Source organism: Cucumis melo, chromosome 12, assembly GCF_025177605.1.
Source record: "Cucumis melo cultivar AY chromosome 12, USDA_Cmelo_AY_1.0, whole genome shotgun sequence".
In the NCBI taxonomy this organism is placed as follows: domain Eukaryota; kingdom Viridiplantae; phylum Streptophyta; class Magnoliopsida; order Cucurbitales; family Cucurbitaceae; genus Cucumis; species Cucumis melo.
The window spans coordinates 1,051,922-1,066,933 of record NC_066868.1 but is presented as its reverse complement, the minus strand read 5'-3'; the positions used below and the strand labels follow the sequence as shown (position 1 = coordinate 1,066,933).

The following is a 15,012-nucleotide window of genomic DNA, read 5'->3' as shown; positions in this document are numbered from 1 at the left end:
AATCAAATTTAACATAGAAAACTACCTAAAATCAAGGATTAAAGTCAGTCTGTACTCTAATCAATAAATAGGAGATAGAGTAAGTTCTTCCATACTCAAAATTAGAGACATACAAACTATATATCTATCAAACCACGATTCCATCCTCAAACGGATTTCTAATTTTTCTTCACTTTGGGTGAAATAAACCCAAAATGTATATGCACTTATTCTAATAACATTACACTTTTGGTTTATAAATAATAATGACTGACCTATATAGCAATCTTTTCTTAAAAGATCGTAAATATAACAAAGTTTAAGGGTCATAAATTCTTATGATCTATCAATGATATATCAATATTTACAATATAGTTTATCAATAATAAACTTTTAGACTTCTATTATTGAAAGATTTTGACATATTTTGTTATATTTGTAATTTTTTTTAAATGTTAATATTTTGATATAATTTTTATATTTGCAACTATCCCTAAGTTTTTTTTATTAGAGTTTACAAATGGTAATGCTTTTTGTAAAATATCTTCGATCAAAATATCTTTCCAACATACTTTGGTATTGCATAGAGGAAATTTATACAAGTATGCCCTAATATTCGTGTGCATTGATCCTTACATTTTCAACATTGATTGAAAAATGAAATACAAGTATAGGAGCTTATTTGTTCTAAGTATACACCATATTGATATTTTTGTCAAAAAGAATTAATGAGATTCTTTTTATTATTTTAAGATTATTTTAAAAGAGGACAAATGATATTTAAATTTAAAAAGATCTTCCATCTTATTAGAAATCTTTTATTCATATTTTTCAAAGATGTTTTCGTTGAAGCTTTTAAATACGGGTAACTGAAGTTTGCTCGATGATTGAGTAGAACAAGTATTCTTCAATGCATAAAGAATTGATCTAAGTGTGTAGAAGGTAGTTTACTATCTTCTTGACTATGGTATGTTAATGAAGATCCACTGATGGAATTATTATGTACCTGTGATAGGTAATATGAAAGAAGAGACTCTGCTGATCAACAACTATTAACTTTAGGGGAGCCTAAAATTGTTTAAGTTTTTATTTTTAAACTTAAAAGAGTCACTGAACATGAAGGAAGTTCTTCACTATATTGTTAAATAGACAACTTCATTGAATCTTAATAATATTACTTATTTGAGCTAAAAAGCTCCCCAGACATAGGTGGCATTCACCGGGTTACCAAAGCTTTATGTGTTATTTACCTTTGTTGTTTCGTTAGCTATTCTCTTAGTTATTTACTTTAGAATTAGCTAAATAATATTTTGAGTATCTCATGTTTTTCACACCACATTGTATCAAAGAAAGTGATAAAAGGTTGACATTACTAGAATTGCTTTGAATGTAGAAAAAACCAAAAGAACTTGTATATAAATACTCTTTAACAAATATAACCACACACATATATATATATATATATATATATAAAAAGAAAATGTATTATTGAAAAACAAATTTTCACAGACAATCCAAAACATAAGTATAATTTGTTGGATGAGATTTTTTTTTTTTGTCAACAAACCTCACCACATCATCCCAATGAAAGCTCGTTTTATTAATTAATTTGGGGTTAATGCCCTTAAATTAACAAATGAAAAATTAATGTTTTTGACTTTGTTGGAAACTAAATCTAGCTACTATTTGTTTACTAGTTTTGGTGTATTATGTTCGCGTAGAATTGAAAAAAAGTTCATAGCTTCGAACATTTAAGATATATCTGATAGACTATACTCAAATTCACTCAAAAAGAAAGCGAAATAAATACTTTTGAAGTTATAGCTATTTATGAAAAATTGGAATAAGTTTGATCTATCAATATGCATAATATATATAGTTTGAGTCAAAATGATAAATATTCTTAATGATGTAATCCTAAATCTTTATGAAGTAGCATTTTTTACAAAAGATAATAAAAGTACGAAACACTAATAGCTACATTCTTATTGTTTTTTGTTTTTGATAATTGAGTATATTTTCTCACATATTCTTACAAGTATATTAATTTTTTTTTCCTAATTACATGAACTGGATTGCTAAAGATTAAAATTTGGCCAAACCTAAATATTTATTTAGGAAAAATAAAAAAAAAAAAGAAAAAAAGAAAAAGAAAGAAAGGAAAATAGGGAGTTAAAAAATAGAAACAAATGGTTATGAAATTCTACTTTAATTATATGCTTATATTCTTTCAAACATTTAAGTAAGAAGACTAAATTTAAAAATAGAAAGAAACAAAAAGAAAAGTGCAAACATTAGTATGTCATTGGGGACAAAGCACAATCACTAAAAAATAAATGTGTTTTATTTTAACCAATTTTATTTTTTTTCCTTTTAACTTAGTATCTAAAAAAGAACCTGATTCCATATTTTACTTTTTAAAGAAACACTTTTGACAAATTTCCTATATACATATATACATTAAAAAAAAAAGTTATTTTAAATAGGAGGTTTGATATTCAAAAAGTTGGAAAAGGAAAAATGTTTAAGGGTAAGAAAGAGGTTTAAAAGGAGAAAAGTTTTTATGTCTATTTGTTGTATTTAAAACCTCTTTTCTTTTCTTTTCTTTTCTTTTCCAAAAACATTTTATTATTCAACTAAAACAAATTGTTTTTTTCCATCAATTTTCACCATCATTCAAATTTGTCATTTTTCTAATAAAAATTACATATATATATATATTTATTTATTTATTTATTTATTTATCATGAAGCAAATGTAGGAAATAGATTGCCCTCTTTACTCTTAACCTTAATATAGGTTTTATAGTTATAATTAGAGTAGAGAAATCTACTTGTTGAACAAAAATTGACACTTGAAACATGGTTTAGTGATGTTGAAGATAGCTATTAAAAATGAATAGTAAAATTGTAAAAGGTAAGAGGGCAGAGATATAGTGAAACTGAGATATTTTATTTGATGGATAGTAATAGCAATACTATTAATTTTATTTTGGGTGCAAGAGAGAGATAGAGAGAAAGGAGAGAAGAACAAAGCAAAGAACATGTGCCTTTCAATTACTTGTTTCCTTCCCTTTTCACCAAAAGCCAATTTCAATCCAACCCCACACAAGCAATTCCCCAATTCCAAAACAGCATGTACACAGTTTTCCCCCATTGAAATTCCAAAACCCCATTTCCCCCTTCTTCGCCCTCTGCAGTCTGCAGCATTATCTCTCTCCCTTCCTCTCTTCAATGGCCTAATTCCTTCCCACCCATTTCCCCATTTCTCCATCTCCTCTTTTCGTTCTCCAACATTTTCACACTTAACCATCTCCTCTTTCACTCTTCAATGGGCTTTTTGGGATTTTGGCCTTATTTGGCAGCATTGTTTTTCATTTCTCTTCATACCCATTTAGCTTCCTCAGCTTTGATTCTCAGTTTGAAGCACCATTACCGGAACAGCGACCACCATAATCGCCGCCCGATGCTTCAAGCTAACCAAACCAGCTGTGCTCTGTTCGCCGGAACTTGGGTTCGAGATAATTCATATCCACTTTACCAAGCTTCTAATTGTCCATTTATCGATCCTGAGTTCAACTGCCAAGCTTACGGCCGACCGGATTCAAATTACCTCCAATACCGTTGGCAGCCGCTCGATTGTGAGCTCCCAAGGTCAGGAATCGAAAACCCCTCTTTATGAAATTTCTCTTTGATTGGGTTTTTTGGTTTGTTTGTTTTCGTGCGTGCTTCTTTTTTCTTTGTCATTTACATTTTGATAAATCTTGCTGTAGCGTTTTCCATTAAAGGTTCGATGGGGCTGAGTTTTTGATGAGAATGAGAGGAAGAACAGTGATGTTTGTTGGTGATTCATTGGGGAGAAACCAATGGGAGTCATTGATTTGTTTGATCTTCTCATCTTCTCCTCAAACTCCTACTCAAATGACTAGAGGAGAACCTCTTTCAACCTTCAGATTCCTGGTGAGTTGCAACTTTAAACCTTCAGATTTTGTTTTGAAACAATGCTTAAACTCATAGATCTCTGGTGGGTTTTTGACACTTTAGGATTAGAACTCAGAATGTGATAAATTAAACTTTTTGCAGGAATATGAGTTAACTGTGTCCTATTACAAAGCCCCATATCTTGTGGACATAGAGATAGAGAATGGGAAGAGAGTGTTAAAGCTGGAGGAGATATCAATGAACGGAAATGCTTGGGTTGGAGCTGATGTGATTTCCTTCAACACTGGACATTGGTGGAGCCACACTGGCTCTTTACAGGGGTTTGTTATGAAACTTGAAATCTTGATGAAGAATATGATTAATCTGGGCTAATTTGAAAAATATACCCCTAATCTTTACCTTTTTTTGAAAAATATCCTTACATACTACTCGGGACCTGCAATGGATGTTTCACATCGTTTCAGGTTTTAAAGGATCTCAAGGCTCTCTACCATGGTTTGCTATGAAACTTGATATGTTGATGAAGAAGATGATTAATGTGGGCTAATTTGCAAAATCTACCTCTAATCTTTACCTTTTGTTTAAAAAAGATCCCTACATAATACTACTTAGAACCCTCATCATGCGTTTCACACTCAACCCTCATCATGCGTTTCACACTGTTTCATGTCCTAAAGTTTTCTTCCAAGGTTTTAATGGATTTCAAAGCTCTCTGCGAGCGTTCGTTATGAAACTTGATATTTTGATGAAGAAGATGATTAATGTAGGCTAATTTGCAAAATCTACCCTTAACAATCTTTACCTTTTGTTTCAAAAATACTTTCATACTACTCCGGACTGACAACAGATGTTTGAGTCAGCTTGTTCAACTTTTTAATGGATTTTATTAGAACTTTTGAAAGAATTAATATGGGTATTTTTGGAATAAATGTGGAATTTGAGAATTTTCTTTTAGTTTAGCCATTGATGTAATGTGATGTAATGTGATGTGATGTGATGTGATGTGATGAAGGGTGTGGATTGTTTGTTTTAGGTGGGATTACATGGAATCTGGAGGATCATATTATCAAGACATGGATCGGTTGGGTGCAATGGAAAAGGCTCTAAGAACATGGGCTGATTGGGTTGAGAAGAACATTGATGTCTCTAGAACAAGGGTTTTCTTCCAAGCTATCTCCCCCACACATTACAAGTAAGTCTCTTTTATCTCAAAAAAAATTCTAACATTATTGCGTTAGATCTATGAAATAAAATAATATAATATCCAATAGCGTGTCTGAATGAAGGAAAAAAAAAAGAATATGTACTGTCTTGTGTCTTTATAGCTTAGGTAATTATTGAATGTTGGCTTGGTCTGCCAATGGCACCAAGCACCAGAAATCCTTTTCTCAATGCCCATTTGGGCTCTTGTCTTTCTTTTGTTTATTCCTTTGGGTCTCATTGTAGGCATTTTAGATATTTTTTTTAATGTTAAATTACCATTTTAGCCCTTTTAAGTTTAAGTTATAAAGTTGGTCAAGTGTTGTATTGGTTATACGAGGGTGAGTTTAAGTAGTGATATGAAAATAGAAATTTGAAATTAAGGAATAAAAAATAATTGTATCATAGTTTTAGTGTTTTTAGATATATTTGTTTTAAAGTAGTGTGTGTATGAAAATATGTTTATTTGGTGTTACATATTTTGTATAATTATTATTTTACAATATCATATAATATAAATTATAGGCAAATACTTGCATGTTTTTTTCGGATTGCACCTATCTTTACCTTTATGCAACTTAAATGGTCATTTGGTAAAAAATTACTAACTGATAATTTTTTAGGTGAATTGTGAAAACCACATCTAAAATATGATGATAGTTGTAGCCCTTAAACTTATACAAGTGTTAGAATTGGACCTTCAAACTTACATGTATAACATCATGTATAAGTTTGTGGGTTCAATTTTATCCTCTATAAGTCCAATTTCTAGAATTATTATAAGGTTAGGTTCTAATTTTAACATTCGTAGAAGTTTAAGAATCTACTTTTATCTTCGAAAGTTTGAGGGTGTAATTAAATTATTCGGTTTTTAAAATTTTTTATTCCAAGGAGCACTGTCATTACCTGATCGTTGCTCTAAATTATATATTGCATAATTGAATTTTACAGAAATAAACATAGTTTATTTATCAATCTTTTTCTTCATGTAATTCAGCATTTCAAAATTTTAAATTTTTTTAATTCAAAATTTGAAAACATAACAATATTATTTTAAGAACTTATATTATATTATTTAGACTACAAAATCTAAAAATTATTATAAGAAATAAATCGAAAAAGATATTTGTTGAATCTACTTTATTAAGTTGGAAGAATTCATATTACATTTCTAAGAAGCCTAAACTTTTTTCTTTTTCTTTTTCTTTTTGGATTAAGAAACTTATTAAGAAGAGATATGTCCAAAGATGGAAGCAAATGAATGTTAGAGGAAAAATCAGTTTAAAAACAGAAAATTGTTTTACTACACTACTTTTCTTTTAAAAAAAATAAAAATAAAATTCACTTGCAGTTTCAAAAGTGTTTTTGAAAAACAAAAACCGAAAACTGAAGCTTTATTTGGTATTAATTTTTTAGAATTAAGCATATAAATACCATTTCACCTTGAGTTTTCTTGTTTCTTTATTTACTTTTACAAACGTTTTAAAAAATTACCCATACTTTTAGAAGCTAAAAAATCATTTTTAAAAACTACTTTTTATTTTTGGAATTTTGTTAACTCAATTATTTAACTTAATTAATTAACACATTTTATTATTAGTGCTAATGTGGGAAAAAAATTCTTACACAAGTTAGCCGATTCCAAACGTGTCGGTGGGAGAGGGACAGATCAATTTTTAAAAATTGAGTATTTATTAATTTTTTCTTTTTAGTTAAACATTACAAATTGCTCTTAATAATCTGAATGAATGCAAAGGGAAAAAAACAATAAAATTCTCAATAATATTATTGTAAAATAATTTCAAGCTGGATGTGTTCAATTTAAAAGGGAAAAAGAAATTGTAAATGATGGTTCCTTGAAGCTTCTTCATGGCCCTACCTGTTGCCTTTATCTCTTTCAATAATTCAAAGTGATTTGATCTGAACATATATTTTCAATTTGTTTAATAAAACTTGTTTAGAAAAACATTGAGACTAAGGATCTTTCCAACATCATGTGTCCTGTTCCCTGATTCCCTGGATTTGGCATAAAATACCATCTTAGGTTTAGCTCTTGTATTTTATTTTTAATATATAGACGTGTGTGTGTTTGATCAAGAAGTCAGAGATATAGGAGTGGAGATTAAAACCAACCAAATAAAACAATGGACCAATTCAAACTAAATCAAAATTTTAGTTTGGTTTGGTTTAAAATTACAAGGAAACCAACGTTTTCCGATTCGGTTTGATTTTCACAAAACCAAATATTTGCTGTTTGGTTTTGGTTTTCGTTTTAATATTTCTCTAGTTAGAGCTTTGGATATTCTCACTTGATCATAGCTAAAATGTTGCTCATGTTTGTGGATATACTAGTCCATCTGAATGGAACACAGGGACAGGGACAGCATCAATGATGACATCAACGAAGAATTGTTATGGGGAAACGGCACCCATGGGGGGGACGACGTACCCGGGAGCGTACCCTATTCAAATGAGGGTTGTGGATGAAGTGATAAGGGAGATGAGGAAGCCAGTATACTTATTGGACATAACAATGTTGTCTGAGCTAAGAAAAGATGGACATCCTTCCATTTATAATGGTGATTTGAATCCTCAACAAAGGGCTAACCCAGATAGATCAGCTGATTGTAGCCATTGGTGTCTTCCTGGCTTACCTGATACTTGGAACCAATTGTTTTATACTGCATTGTTCTTTTAGCTCTACCCCCTACCTATTTTTCTTATATTTAACCTTATTTTTATTGTTCTAATGTAATTGAATTCAGGGATATATTGGAATTAATCTTTAATCTTTCCTTCTACTATGATGTAATTTGTAAAGTAATAGATGATTCATTGTTAGTTGAGAGAAATGCATGGGAGTATAGGGACACTATTTTGGGTCATGATTTTATGTGTTCTTTTGTCCCAGTATTTTATTCGAAGTTTCTGAATCGTAGTTGGCGAAAACTTATACTGCAATATACACTATTAGCTGCATTTCGTTTGAAAAAAATTTGTGTGAAACTTGTAATTATGTATTAATTAAACTCTTATAAATGAATCAATTTAAAATATTTAATGACATCTTTCTTTTAATTTTGTTTATCCAATTACTTTAATTATTTATTTTGTAAAACTTACCTTTGAAACCACGTATTTGTGAATATAATATATAGATAGCTCTTAAAGGTAACTATAGTATAAATTGGGCGGCTTCGTGCTCATTTTCAACTTTATGTCTTTATAGATATCAATATCCGTAGCTAACCTAATAACTGTTTTTTTTTTTTCGGAATATTTAAAAAAGATGGACCCAATTGAAAAGAACTTTAAAGATTTGGAAAATATCAGGAACAGTTTTTGTTGTTTAACAAAATACAATTTTGTTTCGATAATATTTGGAGTTGGAAAAGTGAAGGTTTTAACATTTAATTTATCAAATTATTAAAAAAGAAAAAGAAACTAACATTAACGTTAAAAAGAAACTAATGCAATAACATACCAATATAAACACATATAGTTTGGTAACTAAGATAACTATAACTCCTTGAATTTAACCTAATCTTTTAATATGGAAAAGTTAGTTTAAAGACTTTGAATTCTACTACTACTATTACATTAACTTTTAAGTTCAACAACGGTGAGATCGACAATAAAAAAAACCATCAAAATCTAAAATAATTATAAGTGATTAACTTTTAAAAAGATAAACACAAACCAACAGTTGATTAAACTAAGTGATATAAAGAATCTTAGTTCAAATTACATGACCCATATATTATGTTTAAACATTCAAATGTTTCAATGGAAGAAAAATAGTAGATGACAATTAGGAGAGTGGGCGGTGTAAGTGTAAAGATTATCCTTATTTGCCAAATCAACGCGGAGAAGGAAGAAGAAGTTCAAAATTAGATTGAACTACTAAAATTAAATAAAAACGCAGCGTTGCATGTGATAGAGACGTTGGTACATGACGTCATCACCTAACGGTCGCCTCAAAGAAGAAAAAGAGATACAGAAATATATTCTAATATTTTTGAAATTGTTGAAAATTACGAAAACAGGCCTTTCCATTATAACGGTAACTTCGGAGAAATATCCGAAACTCTGATGTATGGGTCCCACCCCTCGCAAACGACAGCTGTCCTTTCCACTTCACAATCTCTAATTTATTTATTTATTTATTTATTATTATTATTTTTATTGTCTTCTTTTTCAGTCAAAAAGGATGATTGAAATTGGAGAATCTCATTTTGGAAATTTAACTCTATGTTTATGACTTTTGACCCCACAATGACCTCATTGCCCCTCTCCTCCTCCTCCTCCTCCTCCTCCTATCTTTTTAACACTTTATTCTAACTTTGGCTCTCTCTTACCTACTCCAAGTCTTTTCTAATAGTTTAAGATAAAAGAAATTGACCCCTATTCAATTGGATCATCATCACAACTTGTTGGCTATGTTTCTTTTTTCTTTTTAAAAATATTTCATTATTTAGAATTGGTAAAAAATTTGTATCACAAGTGAGAAGCTCCTCAACTAAGGCATACTATTCATGCAAAACTTTGATCTTTTATAAATCAATACACAAAGTTAAGGATTAGGGCTTCACACACTTTGATTCTGTATATACTGTAGGACGATTATTTTGAAAGACCAAATATTAATCATGTAACATCTTTTTCTACAGTCTCACAATACTTTAATATTTTCCTAGGATTACTTTCGGGAGGCAATATCTTTGAGTGGTTCATGTCATTCATGATCTAGCTACTTCTTACTCTAGCCATACTATAGGAAAATGATTAAAATTTTTACATTCATTAATTTTTCTTAGAAATATCTTAGAGAGGCCAAACCTCAACCATCTCACCTTCTTCACGATCAACATACTATTAAAAAAGAAGCAAGAGCATCCATGGTCAACACTCCTGTGAATACTTGAGAAACGGTTGTACAATTGATTGCAAACTCCTTTTTTGAAATTATTAACAAAATCTCACATTGGCGAAATGAGAAGATTTGTGAGTGAGAATAATTATCTCCAATAGTACAAGATCCCTAGGATGAAACCAAAAGCAAAACTATAAAATTTACACCGAATTGAACAATATCATATCATGATTTGTCTACAAAATTATGATGAGTATCATTGAACCCAAAGAGTAATCAAGAAAACTATAGTATATAGCAACTTGTAAAAAGATGTAACCAAAAGATATAAATTAAAAATAACATTACATATTACTCCATATGTGAAACGGTATAAAAGTATCAACTACATTGTGATGACATCTTGTAATAAGTTCTATAGTGAAACCTCCTAACTTTCATAGTTCATTCCTAACCATAGGTTATCAATGTGTACAATATAAATATTTAAGTCGGCCTACAAAACATGGTTTCAATACCTTAATGGCCAAGACTATTTGGTCTTTGAAAGAAAGAAAAAACAAAATACAAAACAAATCATATGTAACATGTTTAATTTCTTCCATAATAAATGGACACTAGCTGCCGACTCACTATTGTAACCTTTGACTGACTCAAGTCACAAAGGAAAAGAGAAAGAAGGGGTAATATGGGGATTTCACACAAATGAAAAGGAATATTAGTCAAAATACGTTAAGAATAATCCAAATCCAACTGTCCCCACCTCCCCGCTACTAACACGGAATTAAAAACGAACACGCGCTGACCCATTCCCCCTTTATATTCCCCTTTTTCTCTTCCATTTCCTCCGAAACCCTAATTTAAAATTCTTCCAAATTGGAACGACAAATCGATACTTGAAGAAAAATTCTTACCTGGGTTTTGATTCTCTTGAGTTCTTGAATTTGGGTTTTTCTTTTACAAGCTTTTTAATATGTCTATCTCTGTTGCGGTTTCCAATTCCCCGGGATTTTCCCCTTCATCCTCCATGTTCTGCAACAAGACCTCGATCATTTCTCCGGCGCCGGAGGCGTTGACGCTCACTTTAGCTCATTTGAAGTCATCGCAGGCTTCTTCCTCTTGCTCTTCATCTCCTTCTTCTCCTTCTTCCCCTTTCCGCATTCGGTTTCCGAAGCCCCCTTCTGGGCTTTCGGCAGCGGCGGCAGCGGTGGCGCTCGCTTCAACTTCTTCTCCTTCGTCATCGTCGTCGAGCGCGATCTTGAAAAGGAAGAGACCCGCTAGGTTGGATATTCCGTTGACACCTTTGAGTTTTGGCGCTCCGGTGATGCCTTCGCCATCGTCGTTTAGGGAGGTGGTGGAAGCCGAGAGAGATGGGTATTCTGTGTATTGTAAGAGAGGTAGGAGGAGAATTGCTATGGAAGATCGGTATTCTGCTGCTGTTGATATTAATGGAAATTCTAAAGAGGTAAAAATTGTTTTGTAGAATTTTTCATTTTGTTATCTGGGTTTTAATTTTAGGGGAAGATTCTGAAAGTATTAGAACAAACCGGACTTAATTTTTGTGGTTATTGTTATTGAATTTTCAGGCGTTTTTTGGTGTATTTGATGGACATGGAGGTGTAAAGGCAGCTGAATTTGCAGCAAATAACTTAGAGAAGAATGTTTTGAATGAAATTGAGAGAATGGGTGATAATGAAACTGATTTTGAACAAGCTATTAAACATGGCTACCTCACCACAGATTCTGATTTCCTCAAGGAGGATCAACGTGGTGGTTCTTGTTGTGTAACGGCCCTTATCAAGAAAGGCAACCTTGTTATTTCCAACGCCGGTGATTGTCGTGCCGTTCTCAGCAGCCAAGGTGTTGCCGAGGCCATCACTTCCGACCACCGCCCATCCCGGGAAGACGAAAGGCACAGGATCGAGTCCACGGTAAGAATTGAATTGGTAGATGATGATTCCATTAATTCATTAACAAATTAGCCTTTGTTCAATGTTGATGGAGTGATGATATATGTGAAAATTGAATTTGGTGTACTTTTTTTGGCGTGTTCTATAGGGTGGATATGTTGATTTGTGCAATGGAATTTGGAGAGTCCAGGGATCTCTGGCTGTAACAAGAGGAATTGGGGATGCTCACCTCAAACAATGGGTGATAGCCGAACCGGAGACAAGGGCAATTCGTATCGAGCCACGACACGAGTTCTTGATCTTGGCCTCAGACGGATTATGGGAAACGGTAAGCGATTAAAACCCGAGTGTGATCCATTAATCACAAAAACCTCCTCCATTTGAAGACAATTATACTAAACCATATTGTTATTTTCTTTTGTTCAGGTGAGCAATCAAGAAGCAGTTGATATTGCACATCCGTTGTGTGTAGGAATGGAGAAGGCAGAGCCATTAATGGCTTGTAAAAAGCTTGTGGAGCTTTCACTTTCAAGAGGTTCAGTTGATGACATTAGTGTAGTACTAATTCAATTGGCTAACTTCATCTAATTTGGTATTAGTTTTAGTGTAATATTTATAGTAGAGAGGATGATAATGATTTGATGATGACGACGCTGCTGCTGCTGCTGCTGCTGCCTGAAAATTTGAACTAACCCCATAATTTTAATGAGAATAGGGGGCTGATGGGAGGGGAAAATTTTGTCTCTCTGATTAGCCTTTCAAATCTAATTAGGGTTTTGTGAATGTAATTTGACTGATCATATTCTTTTGTATTTATGACTCCAATTTTTAATAATATCCATATTTATTATGATTCCTTCACTACCGTTTGAAGTGTAATTTTTCTGAATTCTCAAAGATGAAATGATCACATACAAAAGGGGGGGACTCCTTCCCTTGTCAATTGTTTTAGAGATGATACTTCATATGAATATGTTATCAAATGATTTAAAGAGATACCAAACTATTTGCTTTTTTAGGCTTTTTAGTTAGTTAATTAAATTGTTGCAACAAATTTAATTGTTTGGAGATGTAGAAATCTCCATCCAGCAGAGAAAAGATCAAAACATAATCAGAACTACTAATCAATCTTCAAATTTAGACCTTTCTGTTTTACATTTCTGTAACATTTAACAAAATTTTCAACTGAACAGATCAAATTTAGCAGAAAAAAAGAGGACTTAGTATTGGTTCTTTTGAAAACAAGAGGACTTAGTATTGGTTCTTTTGAAAACAAGAGGACTTAGTTTTAGGTTTAATAAAATGTGAGCAGAAAGTGTTTAATTAGAAATAGTTTCATGTTGGAATTTAAAATATCCATTCATCGAAGTGTTAGAGATGGAGATTAATGTAGAGTTTAATGGATGGATTTATAGTAAAGTGAAGTTATGAAAGTGGAATTATATGTTGTATTACTTTCACATAAAACAAAAGGAAGGAAGGAAGGAAGGAAGGAAGGGAAAGCAAAGCATCAAGAAGAATGAGAATCCAAAATGAAGTTGGCAAAGTATGAGAAGAGAAGTGGGAACACAATTTTCTTTTTCTTTAATTTTTCAAACTTCTTTTTTTTCTTTTTCTTTTTTTAGTTTTGAAAATATGCTGATTTTGAGTCAACACGTTCTTGAATACTTCAATTCTTCACTACATTAACTTATTTATTTTATTTAATTCGTCTACTATACTTTCATTTTTTCACACTATTTTTCTTTTAAGAAAAAGAAAAACATAGATTTTCTAAATTTAATTTTCTAAACTCGGTCAAACCTTGTAAGATTTTCGTCTACTCTTGTGGACAAATTCTAAAATTAAAGGTAAAAATAATACAACAGGAAAAATAATAAGATTATTTTGCCAATAGACTACAGTATACAAGTAGCCTCCAATGCAAGGGAGAAAAGAGAGAAAGGTTGAAACAGAAAATATGTCATGAGGTTGATCCGAGTAGCTCGACCTCAGCTTGAGCCAACTTCACTTTTACTTTGACCAAATCCTAAAAGGATTGTTGTTTGAACTTTTCTAAAGGAAATTTATAGACATAAATAATAATAAGTTATTATTTGATCCACTCCATTATTATAGATCTCGTGCTCCTTTGGAATCTAACGATGGTGAAAAATATCGCCTAAGATGAAAAAAAAAGGAAAATAAAATTAAGAAGAAGAGAAACTCGAAAGTATTAGAATAAGTCACGATTGAATTAGTATATTTGAGAATTTAATAATATACCATCCCAAAAATTTTAATGGTTGATCAACTTATTTTTCTATTAGTCAACTAAAAATCTAAAACCCATTTAAAACATGAACAACCACCCACCAAATTTAAAAACATAAGTATGTATTTTATTATTGTCTATTATATTTAGTCTTTGTTATATACATTAAATAATATTAACAACATTATTATTATTGTAACATATCCCATGTCCATATATTCCCATTAGCTAAAATATATTATTTAAAGGCTGTCATGTCCATATTATTATTCAACAACCATTTTTAGTACAAGAAATATATAATACTAACATTTTTTTAGTACACGTTGGAGAAGAAATTTACACACCAAACTTTTTAGTCTTCAAATACATGCAAGATATTAATTGAACTAAATATATATAGTATTTACAATAATACGTAATGTTTTTTTTTAATTTAGCATCATACGTACATTGTATGATGTGATGTTTAAAAGCATAAACAATAATTAATAGCTTGTAAGAGCATTGAGTAGTGGTTTTACCCTTTTTATTTTTCAATACGTTATATAGAAAGTTGATTAAAAATACTTTGATTTCAGTACTCATCATGGGGTAGCTTTTGGGTGAATAATTAAGGGGGAAAATAGGGAATAATAGGCATAAGAATGAAAGTTATTAGATGTTGATGATGGAGAATGATGATGAAGCTTTATTATTGTTAGTCTTTAATTTAAGAATCATGTCATTTATATATTATTCAACAACACTACCATATAATAATTTTCTGACCATTAGATATATGAAGAAAAAAAACGATGAAAATGCTTTGAAATTATATCAACGGTAATTAAGGAGCAAATAAATGTTCAAATC

General features: G+C 31.1%; 2 protein-coding genes across 2 annotated transcripts; both read left to right on the top strand.

The window, feature by feature from the left end:
* The first annotated feature begins 3,063 nt into the window (after positions 1-3,063).
* LOC103497067 (protein PMR5-like) lies at positions 3,064-8,005 on the top strand. Its single transcript, XM_008459138.3, has 5 exons — positions 3,064-3,632; positions 3,767-3,938; positions 4,062-4,240; positions 4,954-5,112; positions 7,473-8,005. Exons 1-5 carry the CDS (start codon positions 3,310-3,312, stop codon positions 7,816-7,818), a joined length of 1,179 nt encoding a protein of 392 aa, XP_008457360.2. The 5' UTR covers positions 3,064-3,309; the 3' UTR covers positions 7,819-8,005.
* Positions 8,006-10,817: 2,812 nt separating this feature from the next.
* Positions 10,818-12,764, top strand: LOC103497066 (probable protein phosphatase 2C 25). The gene is made up of 4 exons (XM_008459136.3): positions 10,818-11,458; positions 11,580-11,924; positions 12,052-12,231; positions 12,330-12,764. Exons 1-4 carry the CDS (start codon positions 10,967-10,969, stop codon positions 12,489-12,491), a joined length of 1,179 nt encoding a protein of 392 aa, XP_008457358.2. The 5' UTR covers positions 10,818-10,966; the 3' UTR covers positions 12,492-12,764.
* The last annotated feature ends 2,248 nt before the right edge of the window (positions 12,765-15,012 follow it).

Bases quoted from the DNA above. Each gene is read 5' to 3' on its own strand.
- LOC103497066 (XM_008459136.3), top strand. From the start codon at position 10,967: ATGTCTATCTCTGTTGCGGTTTCCAATTCCCCGGGATTTTCCCCTTCA. The intron at 11,459-11,579 runs GTAAAAATTGTT...TTGAATTTTCAG, and splicing joins TTAATGGAAATTCTAAAGAG to GCGTTTTTTGGTGTATTTGA. The intron at 12,232-12,329 runs GTAAGCGATTAA...TCTTTTGTTCAG, and splicing joins CAGACGGATTATGGGAAACG to GTGAGCAATCAAGAAGCAGT.
- LOC103497067 (XM_008459138.3), top strand. From the start codon at position 3,310: ATGGGCTTTTTGGGATTTTGGCCTTATTTGGCAGCATTGTTTTTCATT. The intron at 3,633-3,766 runs GTCAGGAATCGA...TTTCCATTAAAG, and splicing joins CTCGATTGTGAGCTCCCAAG to GTTCGATGGGGCTGAGTTTT. The intron at 3,939-4,061 runs GTGAGTTGCAAC...AACTTTTTGCAG, and splicing joins TTTCAACCTTCAGATTCCTG to GAATATGAGTTAACTGTGTC.